General features: G+C 45.7%; 1 protein-coding gene and 1 long non-coding RNA gene across 5 annotated transcripts in view; one reads left to right on the top strand and one right to left on the bottom strand.

Annotated features, from left to right (window-relative positions):
• CFAP57 (cilia and flagella associated protein 57) overlaps positions 1–21659 on the top strand; it is a 57369-nt gene continuing 35710 nt past the window's right edge. Inside the window, exons 1-10 of one of the 4 annotated variants that reach the window (XM_066269452.1) lie at positions 1–69; positions 287–462; positions 4688–5004; positions 7036–7322; positions 9638–9845; positions 11791–11943; positions 15548–15687; positions 16450–16615; positions 17369–17482; positions 19810–20022. In XM_066269452.1, coding sequence (XP_066125549.1) covers positions 306–462; positions 4688–5004; positions 7036–7322; positions 9638–9845; positions 11791–11943; positions 15548–15687; positions 16450–16615; positions 17369–17482; positions 19810–20022 — 1755 coding nt within the window. In that variant the 5' untranslated portion in view covers positions 1–69; positions 287–305. The other 3 variants (XM_066269453.1, XM_066269451.1, XM_066269454.1) reach the window with 3 other exon arrangements.
• On the bottom strand, positions 4884–7558 carry LOC136331259 (uncharacterized). The gene is made up of 2 exons (XR_010730462.1): positions 7429–7558; positions 4884–4938 (listed from the first exon to the last, which is right to left on the bottom strand). It is a non-coding gene; the product is annotated as an uncharacterized lncRNA (long non-coding RNA).

Genomic DNA, 21659 nt, shown 5'->3' with positions numbered 1-21659 from the left:
TTGGGATCCGTAGCAATACTACCCGTGGATACACTTGTGGTCTGGTGGCTCGGAAAGGGGAAGTGAAAGGTTGGAGGAGGTACCCGGGGGGTGTCCCAGGGATCTAGAAGCCGCAAAGGTGTAAAGGAAAAGGGAGAAGCAGGAGTTTCGGCAGAGTGAAGGTGAGGGGCGTTGAGGAGGTAAGACGTGGCGGGCCCCGGGGGCGGGGTCAGGGGCGTGTCTCTAGCAGGACGGGGCGGGGCGATGCGCTTCTCCACGCTCACCTTACTGCGCCCGGTCTTCATAGAATTCTGCGACCAGGAACCATGTCCACTGTGGTGGCACAGCCGCTGCATGTGTTTGGTCTTCGACCCCACGTGGCCAACAATGTCTTCTTTTTCGATGAACAGATCGTTATATTTCCTTCAGGAAATTACTGTGTAAAGTACAATATGGATCAGAAGTGGCAAAAATTCATTCCAGGTAAAACTCTTTCCATCCCGACACATTATAACCTTATATGGCAAATATAGCCTCGTAATTCCAACATGATGATTGAAAGAAAAGTTTTTGGCCAACTTGATCAAACATATAGTTCTCTAAATGTAGAAGAAATTCCTGACTACTTGCATTACATGTAAACATCACATGTAAAAAAACAATGTTAATTTAAAAGTACTTTTTTCACTGATTTAATTTTAAAAATATTATTTTAAAGTATCTCTTTTCATGCTTCTTCAATATCATTGACTTTGTCATCACCAGGACCACTTTTTAAGTTGTTGAACACAATTTTCCAAAGTACACCACCCTCATTCTGGCACCTTTTAAATTCATGTATTATGAAAACACTGGAGATTTTATCACAAGTTACAAATAACCATTTATATAATGTTGCACTTGTTTTTGTTCACATTGGTCCTGTTAATGATAACACATGATTTCCGCAACTTAATCACTTATTTCCTTTTCCATTCTTTTTCACCTATAGTTTTACCAAATGTGTGTAATCCCATGTAAGATAAAGTATTGTTTTTGCTATTTACTAGCTTTATATAAATGAAATCATAGTATATGTATTCTATAACTTGCTTGTTTTGTTCAACATCATACTTTTGAGATCATGTATCTTCATACATATCACATGCATTGTAAGTTCATTTTATTACTACATAGTGTTCCATGCTATGAATCTAATGTCTCAGATATATCTATCTATTCAGGTGTTAATGGACATTTGGGAAAGAACAGTTTTTTCCTATTTCAAATCATGTCAATATAAAATTTCTTGCATTCATGTGTATGCTCGTCCACTTGTGCAGAGATTCTCCAGGGCACAGAGATTCTCCAGGACTAAAATTACTGGGTAATATAGTAATACCAATTTACATCCCGTCAGGGGTGCATGAGACTTACCATTTCTCCACCACCTCACTAACCTTTGATATTGTCCAACATCCTAATTTTTTCTTTTTGCTAATCTAATGATTGAGAAAGTGTATTTTACTGCTGTGTGTGTGTGTGTGTGTGTGTGTGACAGAGACAGAGACAGAGAGAGGAACAGAGAGGGACAGACAGACAGGAAGAGAGAGATGATCAATTCTTTGTTGCAGCACCTTAGTTGTTCATTGATTGCTTTCTCATATATGCATTGACCAGGGGGCTACAACAGACCAAGGACCCCTTGCTCAAGCCAGTGACCTTGGGGTTTCAAACCTGGGTCTTCTGTGTCCCAGTCCAACGCTACATCCACTGCACCACCACCTGCTCAGGCAGGGGTGTGTGTGTGTGTGTGTGTGTGTGTGTGTGTGTGTTTGTTTTTGGTTTTTTTAGCAAGAGAAAGAGAGACAGGGACAAACAGACAGGAAGAAAGAGAGAAATGAGAAGCATCAACTTGTTGTTGTGACACTTTAGTTGTTCATTGATTGCTTCTCATATGTGCCTTGACCAGGGGGCTCCAGCTAAGCCAGTGACCCCTTGCTTAAGCTAACGACCTTGGGCTCAAGTCAGCAACCTTGGGCTTAGAGCCATTGGCCTTTGGGCCCAAGCCATTGATCATGGGGTCATGTCTATGATCCCACACTCAAGCCAGCAACCCCGTGCTCAAGTGTGAACCCACACTCAAGTTGGATGAGTCCACACTCAAGCCGGCGACCTCAGGGTTTTGAACCTGGGTTCTCAGCATCACAGGCTCTATTCACTGTGCTACGACCTGGTCAGGTGAAAGTGTGTCTTACTGTTTTTAGTGTGCATTTCTCTATTACTAATGAGTATGAATATTTTTTCACATGTTTATGGGCAATTTCTATTTAGTCTTCTGTGCAATGCCTTATTCATGTCTTTTACCCATTTTCTATGGATTTGGGGGAGTAATTTTCTCATTGACTTATGAGCATGCTGTCTGTATTCTGTATCCCAATCCTCCATCAGATATATGTATTGCAAATAATTTCTTTCAGTTTGGCGCTTGTGTTTTCTCCCTCCTTATGGTTTCTTAATGGACAGAAATTCTTAGTGTTAATGAAGTTAATCAATCTTTTCCTTTTTGTGTCTTCTTCAGGAATTGTTTCCTAACCCAAGATTATTAAAATATTCTCCTATATTATCTCTTTTATACTTTATACTTTTGTCTTTCACCTTTGAGGCTCTGAGTTAGGAGGGTGCTTAGTGTGTTAGGAGAATAGCAAGGATGCCAGTGTGGTTGGAGTTGAGTGAATCAAGGAGCAGAAAGTGAGAGATGAGGCAGAGAAGTAACGGGGAGCAACATTACACAGGGCTTTGTACGTCATAGGCTCTTACTCTGAGTGAAGTGAGAAGTCATGGGTGGATTCTGAGCAGAGAGAGTAACATGATCTGACTTAGCTTCAACAGGCTTATTTTGGCCACTGTCTAGAGAATAGATTTAAGGAGGGGCAAGGGAGAAAGCAGGAGAGCAGTTGAGAAACTGGTACTGTAACCCCTGTGAGAGAAAATGCTGTCATGGAGCAGGTTGTAGGTAATAGTGATTGATGGTGAGAAGAAATCAATCCTAGACATATTTTGAAAGTGGAGGTGGCAGATTCTCTCAGAGACCTGATCTAGGGTGGAAGAGAAAAGGGGGAAGCAAGACTTTTGGCCTGGCTAACCAGAAGGATGGAGTTGCTGTTAACTGAGATAGACGACTTACCCAGAAAGCACAGTAGATACAGAGGTGAGGGCTCTTCTTTTAAAATAAGGAAAAATTAATATGATGATGATAATAATAATAATTACCTATGGGGGCACAGTGGATGAAGCATTGACCTGGAATACTGAGGTCGCCAGTTTGAAACCCCAGGCTTGCCTGGTCAAGTCACATATGAGAAGCAACTACTACGAGTTGATGCTTCCCATTTCTCCCTCCTCTCTCTTTTTCTCTCTCTCTCTCTTCTCTAAAATCAACAAATAAACAACCAAATAAAAAAAAGAAACAATAAATATATGAATGAATATATGAATGAATCCAGCCTGGATACATTTTCTTTATACCAATACAATAAAGAAATATATAATTTTTAACATTTTTTAATGGAGGAAAGGACTCCTGAAAGCAATAATACTTAGGGCCCACAAAAATCATAACAGGCCCTAATTGCATTTCCCAAATAAAGTATTTACCCTTTATTTATTTTTTATTTTTTTATTAAGTGAGAGGTGTGAAGTCAGAGACAGACTCCCACCTGGCAGACCACCTACCGGGCAATGCTTTGCCCATCTGAAGCTGCTGCTTCGTTGCTTGGCAACCAAGCTATTTTAGCACCGGAGAAGAGGCCACAGAGCCTTCCTCAGTGGCCAATGCCAACTTGCTCAACCCTTTTGAACCATGGCTGCGGGAGGGGAAGGGAGAGAGAGAAAAAAAAGGAGAGAGGTGGAGAAGCAGATAATCGCTTCTCCTGTGTGCTCTGACTGAGAATTGAACCTGGGACTTCCACACACCAGGCCAATGCTCTACTGCTGAGCCAACTGGCCAGGGCCCAGACTTACACTTTAATCTCTGCCTCAGGCGCTGCTATCTAGAGGACCATAGCTTTCATTTTCATGCTTATTACCTCATGGTTGCAAGATGATTGCTGTATCTCCAGCTATCACCTCTATATTCCAGGGAAAGGGGGACAGAATGCATTCATCACTGGTTTTCAAAAAAGCACAAGCTTTACCATAAAGCCAGTCCAGCAAACTTCTGCATCTCCCTCACAGTCAGAATGTCATATAGAGATCACCTCACCGCAAAGAGGCTGAGGAATCCAGGAATTAGCATTCAGCCTTGAAAGCAGAGAAAGAATAGTGAGTGCCACCCACTCAGGACTTAACGGCCTGTGTGGTCTGATCCTATTACACCCTTTTAGACCTTTCCGTGGCCACCCCTGGATCACATGCCATGCTCCAGCGATATCCCATTTCCGCACATCCATACTTTGCTCTTTCTGTCACTGGTCCCACCCCCTCCCTGTCCTACTTTGTCCTCCTTCAGGAATCAGTCCCCGACTTCTCCTCTCACCTCAGCCTCAGGGAGGTACCCATCCTCATCATTTTCCTATTACCCCAGACATAGTTGTACCACAGTTACACCAGTTCACAACTACCTGTTTCTGTACTTTTCTCCTATTACATCAGCAGTGCCTACCACTGGGCCTGATTTGTGTGGAATCTTGGTGACTTACCCTTATTATTCCCTCTTACCTGTTTGCAGGCTCAGACAAGAGTCAGGCCATGTTGGCCTTGTCCATCAGCCCCAACCGGCGATACCTTGCTATATCTGAGTTGGTGCAAGAAAAACCTGTCATCACCATTTATGAACTGTCATCCATCCCTTGCCGGAAACGCAAAATCCTTAATAATTTTGATTTCCCGGTTCAGAAATTTACTAGCATAGCTTTTTCTCCAGACTCCAAATACCTGTTGACTCAAACATCACCTCCAGAATCCAACCTTGTCTATTGGCTGTGGGAAAAACAGAAAGTAATGGCCATGATTAAAACCGACTCTCAGAACAATGCTGTCTACCAGGTACCTCCCAGTATAACAAGTAGCGTGCGAATTATAAAAAATAGTACAAGCTGTCATTTATTGAATTCTTTCTATGTTTTAGGAGCAGTGCTAATTTCTTAACATTCATTTTTAAGTTTAGTCTACAACAACCATATATGGTGTGCATAATTATTGTCCCTATTCTACTGATGAGGGAACTGAGGCTCCAAGAGGTTAAGCTACTCACCTAAGATCACAAAGATAATGAATAGCAGGGTTAGGATTCCCTGACTCCAGTGCCTGTCTTTTTTACTCTAACCTAGAACTGCTTTCTGAGCCCTGGCAAGTGTTTCAGTGAACAGATCATCAGCCCACCAAATGGACGTCCTGCATTCAATTCCTTGTCCAAGCACACAGGAGAAGCAACCATCTGCTTCTCTTCCCTTCCCTCTCCCCCTTCTTTCCCTCTTCCCTTCCTGCAGCCAGTGGCTCAGTTGGTTTGAGCATGGCCCTGGGCGCTGAGAATAGCTCGTTTGGTCCCAGCACATCAGCCTCAGGCACTAAAAATAGTTTGATACTTGAGCATTGACCTAAGATGAGGTTGCTGGGTGGATCCGATCCCACTCAGGGCACATGCAGGAGTCTGCCTCACTATCTCCCCTCCTCTCACTTCCTACCAAAAAAAAAAAAAAAAGGAACTGCTTTCTGGTCTTAGGCCAGGCCCAGAGGTGAACTGATCAAACTCACTCTCACTTTCTGGTTCTGGCTTCTTTCCAGCAGCATTGCTAGGCAATGGGAAGATTTTAGGGATGTAATGTGAAGTGGTAGATCTTTAAGAAGCTGTCAATGAACTTGCAATTATGTGGGGAACAGAGTTTTCTATTGTGGTTTGAAGGCAAAATAAAGAGCACCTGTTAGGAAGCTGGTTCACGCAGGGGTCGTCAAACTTTTTATAAAAACCGCCCACTTTTGCAGTGCTGGTCAACCTGGTCCCTACCGCCCACTAGTGGGCGTTCCAGCTTTCATGGTGGGCCAATCGCGGCGCCTTTGGTTGCTCTGCTACCACCCACCATGAAAGCTGGAACGCCCACTAGTGGGCGGTAGGGACCAGGTTGACCAGCACTGCAAAAGTGGGCGGTTTTTATAAAAAGATGGACGACGTGGGTCTCAAGGAGTTTTTATCTTGGTGCAGTCAATCCAGTCTAGAACTCAGTTTTACAAGTGTTCAGGAACTCAGTTCTGTTCATGTTCAGAGATACTAGCTAATCAGTGTCTCAGGTGTAGACTCGGTTATTCTCACAAGAAGTGGGTATATGAACCAGCAAGTCAGCACTCAACATCGTTTTTCCAGGAATTACTAAGATTTCCTCCCTAGTAATAGAGAACTTGGAAGGTGAAGTTAGCAGTCAGAAGGCTGTTTGGTGATCACAGAATCAGGTAGAGCCAGAAGATCATTTCCCCCAGGCCACAGTGCAGCATCCCCATTCAGAGCAGAGAGCACCTTCACTCCAGTAGATGCAATGCACATTCATTGAACGTCTGTTATGAACCCAGCACTGGGAATACAGAGCTGAAAAGGCCACAGCCCCTCAAGTTGCTCACCATCTAGTGGGGCTGACAGGTTCACTGCCCTTTACGGTGTGTTGGGATGAGGGTATAGATAAAGGAAGTTCAGTTGCTAGGAGACCACACAGCAGTCCCTGATATTTGGTTCCTTCCCCCTGGACAGGGCAAGGGCCAGACTCTCATGTTTGTATGTTACCAGCTGAGCCTTCATTCTACTGTGTTGGCACAGTGTTTGGCCATTGCCAAGACCTGCTCATTTTGCTTTTGGGCCTTTGTAAAATGACTTTTGTAGGTTTCCTAGTTTAAAACAACTGGCCCCACAAATGTAATGGATATACAATAGATCTGTGCTCTTATCAAATGTGGTATCGAAGTTATACCATTTAGTGATGTTTCAAGGATATTTGGGCTCCCTGAAATAAATATTAATTAGTAAAAGGGGAAATAATTCCATCAAGATTAGTTTTACAAATCTTTTGTCTTTTCTACTTTAACATTTTACAGGTGAGCTTCAGTCCTCAGGATAACACACAGGTTTGTGTCACTGGAAATGGGATGTTTAAGATTCTTCGTTTTACTGAGGGAACCCTGAAGCAAACCAACTTTCAGAGAGGAGAACCCCAAAACTACCTATCCCATAGCTGGCTGTCTGATGACAAGATTGTCGTTGGCACTGATACAGGCAGGCTCTTACTCTTTGAGTCCGGAGATCAACGCTGGGAGACAAGTATAATGGTCAAAGAATCCACCAGCGAGACTAAGAATCTGGATGTAATCCAGGAATCAGAAAGGTAACGGCAACTCTCTGGGCTGGTGCTCTTATAAAAGTATGCGCATGGTACTAACAGCATTACACCAAGCCCAGCATGCTTTAAAAATCACTCATAATCTCCTTACCTTAAAAACCAACTCTTGCCCTGGCTGGATGGCTCCATTGGTTGGAGCATCATTCCAATGTGCAGAGGTTGCCAGTTTGATCCCTGGTCAGGGCACATACAGGAACAGATGAATGTTTCTGTCTCTATCTTTCTCTCTGTCCCTTCTTCTCTCTCTAAAATCAATCAATAATTTTATTTTTATTTTATTTATTTATTTTTGGGGGCAGAGACAGAGTCAGAGAACAACTAAGGACAGACAGACAGGAAGGGAGAGAGATGAGAAACATCAATTTTTCGTTGCAGCTCCTTAGTTGTTCATTGATTGCTTTGTTCATATATGCCTTGACCAGGGGGCTACAGCAGACCGAGTAACCCCTTGCTCAAGCCAGCAACTTTGGGCTCAAGCTGGTGAGCCTTGCTCAAACCAGATGAGCCCGCGCTCAAGCTGGCAACCTCGGGGTCTCGAACCTGGGTCCTCCACATCCCAGTCCAATGCTCTATCCACTGCACCACCGCTGAATCAGGCAATCAATAAATTTTTTTAATATCAACTCTACATTTTTTTTCTGTCTTTCTAGTGTTCATCAATATTCAAGTACAACTTTGATAATTATGACAATAGCCCAGATACAGTTCTTTTTATTTTTATAACTAACCTCATTTTATATGCATTTTAATATGACTAGTCTTCAAAACTATAGATTTTCAAAAATATATTTTCTAATGGCTTCCTAACTTACTGAATCAACTAAATAAATGTCTACTGAGCCTTTGCAGCATGCAAGGCATTTTGCAAGGTGCTGAGGACCCAGGTCTTTCAGGATCTTACAATTCGGTAGGAGGCAAAAGACCAACAAAGAAGTGCAGGAAAATGTCATCAATAAATCTACAGAAGCATATGGGCTAAAGTGGGCTCAGGAGGGAGCTGTCAGTTTTACCCCTACCACAACCAGTGATCTCCCACACATATCAGACTGTGCCATTGTACGTATCAGGCACTGCCTTGAGCAGTTTATATATATTCTCATTTGAGTCTTAACCTATATAGTACATATTATTATCATGCCCATTTTATAGACAAGAAAACTGAGACTCAAAGAGGTTTACTGGCTCGCCCAAGATGACAGCACTGTTAAGTGGTAGGGTCAGGATTCAAACCCAGATCTGTTTGACTCCAGAGCCTGAGCCCTCAACCACGACGGCCTACTTCAGATCCCTCTTCCTCAGTAACCTTCAGTCCACCATCCCCTGTGCCAATGACATCTTTTCTTTTGTAATTTGACTAAGAGCTTCCTAGTAAGTCTCCATGTCCTCCAGTTTGCTGTGTTCACAATCCTTCAGTGGATTCAAGGTTCTAAGAATAAAGCCCAGATTCCTAAACTTGGTGCACATGTCCCTTCTATAGGTCTAGAGAGCATTGACTCTGGCCTTTATTGACCATGCATACCTTGTGCATGCTCTTGTTTTGGGGCTTGGACATGTGTCATTCCCCTGCCCCCCCGCATTGTACCCCACTCCCATAGACGCACACACGGACCTGGCATACTATTGCTCGTTCCTCAGATCTCAGCTGGGAGCACTCAACCTCTATTCATCTCTGGTACATGCACCTTCTCTGTAACTGTCATCAGAAAATCCTTGCCACTTGCTGACTGGCTGTTTCTGACCTACTCAGCTGCTCCCTAACTGTCCTTATCACATGCACCCTAGACTATAACCTTCTGAAGGCAAGGGTTGTATCAATCATATTGACCATTGTTTCACAGATCTATTAACACAGTGGAATACCAATAAATGTTATTTGAATGAATGAATGAATGAATGAATGAGAGGGGAGAGAGGGAGGGAAGGAGGGGAAAAAATAGACACCTTGATTCAAATCTCAGCTCTTCCACTTACTAATTATGTTACTTTAGAAAACTCAATCCCTTGAGCCACTTTTTTCTGAACATCAAAATGAGAATAATAGTAAAAGAAGAAGAATGATGACCATAATAATAGTGACTACACAGGGTTGTGAGACTACCAAATAAATCTGTAAGCTTCCAGTCTTCCTAGAGTGTGTGTAGCATTCCTAGGGCAAAGGGTAGCATTTTGGCTGTGGAAAAAGGGCTAACACGGGGTGGTTTCTCCCACACCCAAGGACAGACCTTCTTTCTCACCCCTAGCAGGTTTCATCCCCATTGGGATTGTCTCTGTAAATTTTTCATGCTCTTTTCTTTCTCTAGCTTGATCCAGTTTCCACCGCTCAGTTCCCCAGTCCCTTCCTATGAACAGGTCAGAACGAGCAGTAGCCAGAGCCAGCTGACCATGCCCCAGGTGTTCGCCATTGCAGCCTATTCAAAGGGATTCGCCTGTTCTGCGGGGCCAGGGAGAGTCCTACTGTATGAGAAGATGGAAGATAAGGATGTTTATCACGAGAGCAGGGAAATCCGGGTAAGGAGATGAGGAAGCCACAGAAGTGGGGTCCTGCGGACACTTGTTCTTCAGCGTCAGAGCACTGACGAGGACTTTGATAGGAGAAGAGGGGCTGTAGCATGAAGCAGAAAGGGGCCTTGAGCCAGTTCTCCCAAGGGAAGTTCCAGGATGGGTTGGACAGAATTGGAATTGGGAATTGGGGAGATCTGGATTTAAATCCTGGGAGAGAATTTTGGAAAATTTTATTTTCTCTTTGAAGCTAAATGTTCCCATGGAAAATGATATTATGATACATATTGATACTTAATGTCCAGCGTACTACCCACACCTGGTGCACATTCAGGTAACTGTGCACGGCTGAAACGACTGACACCCAGTGTTTAGGACAGAGCGTATCTGGTTGGGGAAGAACCAGGAAGGCTCCCGGAGTTTGATGGTAATCTTTGAGGAGAGGCCTTGACAGTAATCTTTGAGGAGAGGACGGATAACATTTGACAGAAAGAAACAGGTTAGGAATTCCAGATGGAAGGAACAGATTAAGCAAAGACAGCGCTGACGGGGAGCAGATGGTGTATTTGGGAACTTTCTGTTCCCCAGTAGAGAGGGACTAAAGTCACTCAAAGGGAAAAGACGGGGCTAAGGCAGGTGAAAGATCTCAGATGCCAACCTGAGGAGTGTGTGTGTAAATCAGCGGACAGCCTGTTTTTGCGTGGAGAAGCGTGTCCTTAGGACCAGTGCCCTGCCTGTGAGAGGCCGTGGGGGCCATTCAGGGGCATGGACATGAGCTTAACCACACTGAATGAGTTAGACTTGGCTCTGCTGCTTATCAGCCGAGTGACTTAAGATGAGTGACTGAATCTAGCAAAACTTCCATGCCTTTGGGTTTTGTGGGAGACAGCAGCAGGACAACACCGACAAGGACCTTGATCTGTGGGCTCCAAGTCTACATGGCAGGATAAATGTGACAACAGAGGGAACTATCAGGTGCTCTGGGCACACTGAGGGAATATCAGTGCCCACCCAGCCCAGGGCAGGTCGGGGACAGCTTCCCAGAGCCTTCGTTGTCCTGTGGAGCAGGGGAGTAGACTCTGTGAAGAAGGGTGAAGGGGTATGTAGGAAGACAGAACTCCAGGCAGAGGGGCAGAAACACGAGAGCCCAGTGTCTTGAACCCCAGGGAGGTGGTGCGCCTTCACTGCTATGGACTCTAAAAAAGTCAAGAACATGAGGACTGAGCTGGGGTGTCTGGCTTTAGCGATAAGGAAAGTTCTCATGTTCATGAGGGCAATTTCTATAAATGATGCAGCGGAAGGAAAATTTACTTATCAAATTAGAAGGAATTAAGAACTGAGTGGCTGATAAGGAAGTTGGCCTATGTGTAGGCCAACCTTTCAAGAACTTTGCTTACTAATAGAAGACAAGCAATCACGGGGAGAAGGAAATCTAATTTTACAGTATCTCCTTGGGAACTACAGGCCCTCTCAGACTGCTGACAGGAGCTGTGCGACCCCTCCTTCTCTTTTCTCTTCCCTGTCACCCACCCCATGTGGAAGGAGGGCTGTCACTGTCCCCTCTGTTACCCTGAAGTGCACACTGGTGTACTCTGTGCAGGTGGGCATTGGCACAGGGGTACCCGACATATCCCAAATGAACACAGTATAGTGGGCGTGAGTGGAGTTCAGGGAACACTGGTTTTCAGAGGAGATCTCGACTTGAGATGTACAGACCGATCATTTTTACATATGCTATCGTCTTACTAGTCAGCCACTAACCACTTAAAAGTGTACACAAAATCCACAGAAACAGAGGCTACTCAAGCCCTCCCTTCTCCACCTCGAAGGCGGGTCCTGGAACCATGCTGGTCTGGGAGTCAGTAAGTTCAGAGTATCTGAGAGTGCTCTGAAAGCCCAAGGACCCACTGACAATGTGGGGACGTGACTGATCGCTGTCTTGCGTCTCGGGCAGATTCCTGTGGACCCGCAGGGCAATGACCCCAGTCAGTCCGACAAGCAGGACATCCTCTGCTTGTGCTTCAGCCCCTCTGAGGAGAGCCTGATGGCCAGCACCAGCAAGAACCAGCTCTTCAGCATCACCATGTCCCTGACGGAGATCAGCAAGGTGTGTCTTTCCCAGCAAGGCTTCTTTCGGAGTTGTCGTCTACATTCATAACAGAATTGCTTTAGATGTTTTTTTCTTGACACCTTTGTCTGCTCTGGGTGCCAGGGTAATTACCGGCCTTGTAGCATGAAGTATAGAGATGAGGCTGAAAAGAGAGAAATGTTCTGTTTTAAGATAAGAGAGATCTGGGTGTATTTAAGAGCTGATAGGCTGATATATCAAATCATTCTGTTCCATACTCCAAAAAAATATGTTATATGTCAATCATATCTCTGTTTGTTTGTTTTTTTAAAAAAAGATGCTATCTAGTAGAGTACTTGGAAAATATTACATACTGAATGGGTTTTTGAACTTTATTCATTTTAGAGAAAGGAGAGAGAGAAAAAAAAGGGAGGGAAGAGCAGGAAGCATCAACTCTCATATATGCCTTGATGGAGCAAGCTCAGAGTTTTGGACCAGCAATCTCAGCATTCTAGGTCATCGCTTTTTTTTTTTTTTTTTTTTTTGTATTTTTCTGAAGTTGGAAACGGGAGGCAGTCAGACAGACTCCCGCATGCGCCCGACCGGGATCCACCCGGCATGCCCACCAGGGGGCGATGCTCTGCCCATCTGGGGCGCTGCTCTGTTGCATCCAGAGCCATTCTAGTGCCTGAGGCAGAGGCCACAGAGCCATTCTCAGCGCCCGGGCCAACTTTGCTCCAATGGAGCCTTGGCTGCGGGAGGGGAAGAGAGAGACAGAGAGGAAGGCACGGCGGAGGGGTGGAGAAGCAGATGGGTGCTTCTCCTGTGTGCTCTGGCCAGGAATCAAACCCAGGACTCCCGCACACCAGGCCGACGCTCTACCACTGAGACAACCGGCCAGGGCCTTCTAGGTCATCGCTTTATCCACTGTGCCACCACAGGTCAGGCAGGAAACTGATTCTTAAAAGTCACTTTGTGACACTGAACAAATCTCTTTGGATTAAACCTCTGCGGACATCACATTCCACACATTTTCAGTGGGAGATTGTAAGAAACGGCCTCTTTTTTTTCTTTTTTTGAGCTAACATATATAAATTTCAGGCATCTAACATTATAATTCAACACCTATATATACTACATTGTGCACCAAAAGTCATTTCTATCCATCACCATAAAATTGACTCCCTTTACCCATTTCTCCCTCACTCTTCCCCAACCACTGATCTGTCATCTGCCTCTATGAGGTTTTTATTATTTGTCTGTCTGTTTTTCAACATGCCGTGTATGCGTGAAGTCATATGGTATTTGTCTTTTTCCATGAGGGCGGCCATCTGACTTACTTTACTAAGCACAGTACCCTCAAGGTCCACCTGTGTTGTGGCAAATGGCAGGATCTCACCCGTTCTGTAGCTGAGTAGTATTCTGTTGTGTGTATACATAGCACATCATCTTTATCTGTTCAGCAGCTGATGGACACAGGTCATTTCCCTAAGAAGGTGGGGGTGGAGGGATGGTGCTGCTTGGCTGATGCTCTGGGGGAGGGGTGTTCTGGCCACCTGTATTCAGGGTCACTGTGAATCCCAGGATGTTTTTAACCTGCAGATTTAGAAGCTATTTTTATCATTTCACCTGGGGAAACTGATTCACAATAGACTCAGAGAGGACTGGTTTGCTGGCCAGCCTCCGGTTTGTTCACTTGCCCTGCCTGGAGAGGGGAGCTCTTCCACAGAGACTCTCTGCCTCCAGGTGGGTGGGGCCGCTGAGAAGGTCGTCTGCAAGGGGAGGAGAGAACCAAGCCAGGGGACTTGGGTCTTCCGTGGAGGGCAGCATTTTCATTTTCTCTCCTCGGCTGTAAACATCTTCTGCCTCTCTGCACAGACACTCTGCCTTCCTGCCCCTGAGTTATACTCCATTTAGCTGCTAAAGCGGTCTTTTCAAAACCCAGATCTGGTCATTGCAAGATACCCATCCGGAACCATCACCACCATCACAAGGATGGCTTCCCTGTGCTCTGAGAACCAAACTTGGGTGCAGAGCCCGGGACGTGGTCTGGCCTTGCCCGCCCTCCCCAGCCTCATCCCATCATTCTACCTAATAGGGCCGGCCTTTCCAATCACCGTGACTCTGCAGGTCCCTTCCTGCCAAAAGGCTTGTGCAAACACTGTCCCCTCTGCCTGGAACACTCTTTCCTCCCCTCTTCCCCATATTGGTTCTTGCTCATCCTTCAGAGAACAAAAAAAGCTAATAGGAATGTGCTAACAGAGGCAGGGAGTTTGAAGGTGCTGGAGAAAGAAGGGATAGCAGGTGGAGGAGAATGGGAAGAAAGTGTGCCTGCCCACTCGAAAAGGAGGGAGTGATGTAGATACATTATAAGTTGGCGGGGGGGGGGGGGGGGATGGACAGAATTTGAAGGAATTTGCATCTTAGCCTTTGCCTTGTCTTGCGAACAGACCCAGAGTATGCACAACTCCTTGAATTTCCCAATCATCACGACACATTCAGGTGTCCCAGCTGTAATGCCTCTGATGACAGACATCTGGAACCTGCACAAGCTGTGTTATAGTATACATTTTAATTTAAAATCATTCACCCAAGTCTCACTGCTGCTGGAGGTAGAGTGACATGGCCTCCCTGGGGAGAGATTTGGCAACACTTCTCAATATTCTTAAAATCAGTCACACCATGTTTCCCTGCCTGCCTTCCACTCTACTGTTGGTTCAGCCCATTGATATTCATGCTATCAGCTAGGAAAGCCCACGACCCTGGCCCAGGCCTGCATGTTTCCCCACAGGGACCAGTGTTGTACCGACCTCATCTTTGTGATATTATCACAATTGCAGGATGCACTTCAGCAAAAACCATCAGGGAACTTGGAGAAACAAGGTTTATTTCTGACAGGTCCTGACGGGTACACAGCGTGCGTGCCCAGGGGCCACACGGAGAGGTCACAGGGAGAGGTCACAGGGAGAGGTCACAGGGAGAGGGAGAGCCCAGACCTGGGGCTCTGCCTCTAGTGTAGGGCCCAAGGGTGGGATGTTCAGTGTTTTGCGGGTTTATTCTTTATTGCCTAATTAATAGCTTAAGAGTAGAAATTAGGGCATGGGAAGAGAGAGTGAAGTCACTAAAGCTATTGGTTATCTAGGTTATCCAGGGTTTCTTGAAAGACGAGGGCAGCCTAATTCCCTCTCTTGCTGTTTTAAGGTGCCCTGCATCGGGCAATATGTTAATGTGGATGCCTCGACAATCAACAGCTGACTACCAGGCACGTACATTACAATAAAAACACTTAGTGTCAGCAGTGTCTAAGGAAGTAATCAGAGAGGTACACAGTCTTACCTGCTAGGAAATTTAGTCTAGATATTCCTAAATAACAAAAATTGGAGACTTCTGACATGTCCCACAGAAGAGGAATGGCTAAATTAAATTCTGGTATCCTCGTGGAATAAAAGATTTGATGGCCATTGAAATAATGTTTTAAAATAATAGCGGATTAGGAAAATATGTGCAATAAGAAAACAATCTGTTCACAGCCTGATTTCTGTGCACCCAGGCTAACGAACGTTCGTGGGTAGCAATGAGAGCTGAAGTGCTCAGCCAGTCCTTTGCCTACTCTGCCGGATCTCACTGTGTATGATTTCTCCAGGGGGAGCCTGCCCACTTTGAGTATCTGATGTACCCATTACACTCCGCATCCATCACTGGTCTAGCTACTTGCATCCGCAAACCCCTCATTGCCACCTGTTCTCCGGATCGATCTGTTCGCATCTGGAATTATGAGTCAAAGTAAGGAATGAAAGGCTTTGCTACTGTAATATGCAGGATTTTTGGGTTGTTAAATTTTTCATGTGAATTGCTTTAGAGAATTTTAAATTTTAATGAGTTAGAAGCTTTCAGTTGGAAAAAATATTTTTTTAATCAAGTCAGTCAACCTACTTTCCCTTTTTCACTCTTGCGTGGGCTAGAAAATCACTTTGTGTATTATTAAATGCTTGCTCCATGCCAGACACTGTACTAGACTCTAGGGACATAGAGATAACACTCCAGTGTCTCTCACCTTCTTCCATGACCTTCTGTGTCCTTCCGGCTTTCCTAACCCATCACTCCAACGAGATCTGCTTTTGATCTCATAGAGCCCGCCATCATCGTTTCTCCTCATCATTGCCCACAACCCCCCTCAGCTCCCTAGGGATATTTTTCCTCCTGGCATAGCTTCCCTGAGAATCTCTGGCCTAGAGTGGCCGTCCCACACTGTAATTTCTGCTCTTGTGTACAGCTGCGGGGACCACTGAAAAAGAAAGTGTGTGATACTTTTGACCTGGGAAACCTACACGGAGCTCTGCATTGGACATCACTAGCCAGCCCCTTACCAGTCCCCCTACTTGCCATGCTCATTGCTGGACATGACCCTCTAACCAAAATCTAGAAGAGAGGAAGCAATCGTTGCAAGCAATAAAGTATATCAAATGCTATGATAAACATACATACCAGATATAAGGGAGGGCTCATGGGACTGACTTATAATTCAATAATTGGTCTTTTTCACAGCACTCTGGAACTCTATAGGGAATACCAAGAGGAGGCCTATACAATCAGCCTTCATCCGTCTGGTCACTTCATTGTAGTAGGGTTTGCTGACAAACTACGCCTTATGAATCTACTCATTGATGATATACGTGCTTTCAAAGAATACTCTGTCAGAGGATGCAGAGAGGTAAGAACTGCTGGAGATAAAGGTCCAGTTTCTTGGAAAGCTGAGGTTAAAAAACAACTAATACTCTCTAGGGAGGTGGGGCCAAAATGTGTCTTAGGAAGCTTTAGTGACTCTAAAAAAAAAAAAAAAACTTTAAAAAAGTATATATATACATTTAATTTTTTTAATTAAATTAAAGTTCTTTTCCCACTGAATATTGAGTATATGGCTCTATTGCCTTTCTCTTGTTCTCACCGAAACATTTCATTGAGCCCAAAGCCATGTGAGATCCCACCTGTAATAAATCCTTTCCCGGATGGTGGAGTAATACAAAAGCACTGAAAAAGAAAAGTTACCATAGAATCTGTCACAACTGGGGCAGCAAGGTCGGAGGCTGGGAGAAGCCAGGGAAAACAAGCAGGCAGGCAATAAATAGTCCATCGGCTCCCATGATGACCTGCAGAAACAAGACAATGACTCCAGGAATCCCTTCCCCACTCTGAACCTCCTACCCACACAATGAATGTTGAACTCTAAGCAGCTTCATACTTTCTTGCACATGGCAGTGTCAGCGTCTTAGCCAGTGAGAGCTACAGGAATAGTGAAAGGGTCTGAAAATGTCAGCCAGTTCTCAGTATACTGTACCTTCCTCCAACCCCCACCTCCACACATGGCTTCAGCCTGAACTCTTTGAGAAAAGGAGCTCTTGACTGTAACCTCCGACGAGACCGCTCATTTCTTTCGTGCTTGCTCTCTGGCTCTCTTTTCCTATAGTGCGCCTTTAGCAATGGAGGTCACCTGTTCGCTGCTGTCAATGGAAATGTGATTCATATTTTTACCACCACGAGTCTGGAGAACATCTCCAACCTGAAGGGGCACACAGGGAAGGTGAGTGAGTGACCTGTGTGCGGGGGCACAGAGCTAAGCACCATGCCAGCCAGTGGGATACAGGCGAACAAAGAGACGTGACTCCTTTCCTTTTGGAGGTCGTTGTCTCCTTGGGGGAAGAGATAATAAAACAAACACACAGACAAATTTAATTTCTAGTTGCAATAAATTCAATGAAAGAAAAACATGAAGTGTTACGAGAGGAAGTAATGAAGGCGTTTGGGTGTTCACAAAGGCTTGGTCCTAAAGGGATGGGTAGGAATTAGCCAGACAGAGCTGGTGGGGATAATCCTCGCAGATAGGGCTCCAAAGACCCCGAGGTGGGAGGTTCCGTGGGGCCAGAGGAACTGAAATGTTTGTGGAGCTTGAACATAGGTATCAGGATAAAACTTGGAGTGAGCTGAGATTGGAGAGATTATCAGAGCCCCAACTACATGGAACCTTATAAGCTTTTAAGGATTCTTTTATATTTTACTATATTTTACTTTTGTTCCTCAAAATCATTGAAGACTTCTAGGGAAGAGAATGATATGACTAGATTTGCATGTTAAAGATTACTGTGGGCCCTGGCTGGTTGGCTCAGTGGATAGAATGTCTGCCCTGCATATGGACATCCCAGGTTTGATTCCTAGTCAGGGCACACACAAGATAAGTGACCATCTGCTTCTCTCCCCCATCTTCTCCCCCTTCTTTCCCTCTTCTCCTCCTCCCCAAAAAGATCACTGTGGCTACAGAGTAAAGAATATATTGAAAGAAATTAGTCTATTGTTGATGTCTACACGGTAGAAGGTAGTATTTTGGACCAATGTGGAGGTTGTACAGATAGGGAGAAGTGGATGAATTCAAAAGATACTTAGCAGGTAAAACCATCAGTTTCTGAAGACACAGTGAATATGGGGCATGAAGAAAACAGAGGGGCCAAAGATTGAAAGGGGTAAGGAGAAGCCAGCAGATTAATTTGGAGAGAAAAAGGCATTGAAAAAGAAAGGCATTTTAAGCGGAAGGACGTGCTACAGATGATGGGATGGGAGCATAGAGTAGAATGGTGGTTGTGGTCTGGGTGGCTGGCACATTGGGCACACTTGAGGAGTGATAGGAAGAGCTGGAGAAATTGGCTGTGCATAGTGTTGTGTGCCAGCCAAGGAACTGGACGTTGGTCTATGCGTGATGAGAAACAACTAAAAGGATTTGAGAAAGGAAGGATTGGGATCAGGAAGGTAATTCTGCACACAGTATTGAGGATGGCCTACAGGGGAAGAAGGTGGGAGTGATGGCGACCCTCTAGGAAGTGAGGGAAAGATGCGCTAGGAACTAAACCATGGCTGTAGTAGGAGGGACAGGGAAAAGAAAGATAAGTTCCATTTGGACATGTTCTGTTTGACATGTCCAAGAAGTGGGTGCTATGTGAGTGTGGAGGCCAGGGAAGAAGTCCAGGCTGACAGTTCAGATTCAGGCGATTAGGCAGTAGAAGTAGAAGTCAGAGGCACAGATTAGATCACCAGGGTCTTGTGTGGTCTCTAAGAAGAATCTTGGGCAGGAGACAGGTAACCAACAGTTAAAGGATTGTTAAAAGAAGAGAAAGGCTGCAAATGAAGGAACAGAGAGAACCTGGCATCAGGAACTTGTATCAGAGAGGCTGGGGAACTAGTTCCCAAGGTGATAAAGTGGTCGCTGGTATTAAATGTCAGGAGAGGTCCTGCAAAGACAAAAACCTGACCATTGACCTCAGCAATGAGCAGGTCATAAGTGAAAGTGCTATGTAAACACAGCGTTGTTGAGAGCTGTGTTGGATTGGTCTTCAAGCGACTCTGGAGACACAGCCAAAAGCACACCATGTGCTCCAAGTAAGTCAGTCCCCTCAAGCAGAGCTTATTTTATGGGCTGACTGTCCCCTGGATAGAGTCCCTGCTCCACTTGTACAGGAGTGACAACCCCACTCTGAGTGGCGCTTGCAGAGCGGAGGGGCACAAGCCCCTGGTTTTTCCTGCTCTCTCCTCATGGCGTGGCACCAGTATTATCAGGGCACCAATATTCTCAGCCTCCTGCATTGAAGTACAGCTTCCACCAACAGTGGGGACTGGTGGGGGGAGGGAGACCGGGTCCTCTTGGCCACGCCTGCCTGGAATAGAGCTCCTGGAGGGGAAAAGAAATGTCAGCAATCTGCCCTCCCTGGGGTGAAACCATAGTCAAACACTGAGAGCTAGAGGGGGAGGAAGCCCCATCTTTTGGCCACACCTGCTCAGAGTGCCAGGAATAGAATTCTTGGAAAATGTGAGGTGTGGGTATGCGTGTGTACTCTTCGCTGGGTGTGTCGTCATCCCCCGCAGATTCGTTCCATTGCGTGGAATGCGGATGACAGCAAACTGATTTCCTGCGGCACAGATGGTGCAGTGTACGAATGGAATCTGTCCACGGGGAGGAGAGAGACAGAATGTGTGCTCAAGACCTGCAGCTACAACTGTGTAACCGTCTCCCCTGATGCCAAAATTATCTTTGCTGTTGGATCCGACCATACCCTCAAGGAGATTGCAGACTCTTCCGTGAGTCTGCCCCGCTCCAACGCGGGGCTGCTGCCCAAGCAGGGGACAGCCCCTGTGTTTACTGCGGAAGTGTGGCGGGAATAGGGACCGTGACAACAGGTTCCCTTCTTCATGGGATGACACCTGGCTCCCCACCCCTTTTCAGTCATCTCAGTGATTGTTACTTCTGAAATGTCCTTCCCAGCGCCCTGCCGGCTGGGCTAACTTGTGGGGGGTCCTGCTTCACTTCCATCTTGCTTGCTGTCTAGGACGTCTCTCCACCCTGCAAGTGTGGAGCTCAGCGCATCTCTAAACTGCACTCTTACCCTTGATCTGCATTTATTTTCCTGGGGTTAAAACAGAGCTATAGTTATTCCTGTTACCTAAGCTTGCCACCGTATTTGTTTGAGACACTCCCACCCCAAACTGAAACTGTAGAATTACGGTGTTTGGCTCCACACAGTTGAGGGAGGAGAGAAGAGCTCAGCAAGGACATTTCACACACAGGAGCCCAGCTGTGCGTCTTCAGGAGCCCAGCGTAGCGTCTTCACCGGTTTCTCTCGCTTTTCTTTGGTGCTTGTTACTCTCCTGCAGAAGCGCAGGGATGCCATGGCAGCAAAGTGACCTGAGGCGGGTTTCCCCATCCTTGGAACACAGCTTAGAGAGGGGCGCCGTCTCACCACTGTGCCCCCAAGTAGCTTCACCCTGGTTCTATGGCGGCTTTCACAGTGCTGCACAGAGCAAAGCTCTGGCAGGACGGGGCCATGGTTCTCCTCTCTTGATATCCTTACTCGCCAGCATCCTCTGCATGGCCCAGTGAAAACATTCAGCGTCTGCTGGGTAGGGGTAGGCAGGTGGCTGGGTGGCTGGGTGAGTCAATACATGAAGGAATGAGTTCCCTGATAGTATAGTTTTGTTTATATAATGGACATTAACTCATGTTTGCTGAATAAATGTATGATCCGCATCCAATTCTGAGTTTGAAATACACAGGAATATAGCAGCCAAAAGCAAATATCATGGGACCTGACCACCACTTACTACGTGGGTGTATGGCCAGTAGCCGCAGCCATCATGGCCGTGCAGGTGCAGGTTCTCATCGAATTCGGACAGACAGTAAAGAAACAGTGGAGCCAAACACTGGTGGGCCATTCCTTTATTCTACCCTCTCACCCAGCCGGCGAGTAAAACACACATAGAGGGAAAACACTTCCCTTCTACTCATTCAGAGCTCACAAAGCCACTGACACATTGGGTTTTCCTAGAATCAAAGCCCCCCCTCCCCCACCCCCCCACCCCTGTCTCAGTCACCTCTGGTTCCCCATCTGCACATCTTCTCCCTCCTCTTTGCTCTCACCCTGCACAAATGGCTTCCTACTCTCTGCACAAACTGGCTGCTTTCTCTTTCCCTGTCATCTTGGCTTCTTCTTCCCCTCCTTCTTCCTCCTTCTAAAAAACTACCTGGGCCCACAAAAACCCCTCCTCCAGCACACATTAGCATAACAAAGCCCCTTCCCAAGCAGGAAGGTAATTAGCAGTTTCACCTGGAGTGCCATTCACGTGGGCAGCACCATTTTTAACAATAAAAGTGAACAAACTCAAAAATCATATTTTACAAACTCCTTTGCCCAACAGTGGGTGAGTTGGGGCAAATAGCC

This window comes from Saccopteryx bilineata, chromosome 3 (genome assembly GCF_036850765.1).
Source record: "Saccopteryx bilineata isolate mSacBil1 chromosome 3, mSacBil1_pri_phased_curated, whole genome shotgun sequence".
Taxonomy (NCBI): Eukaryota; Metazoa; Chordata; class Mammalia; order Chiroptera; family Emballonuridae; genus Saccopteryx; species Saccopteryx bilineata.
This window is presented reverse-complemented; position numbering and strand designations above follow the sequence as displayed.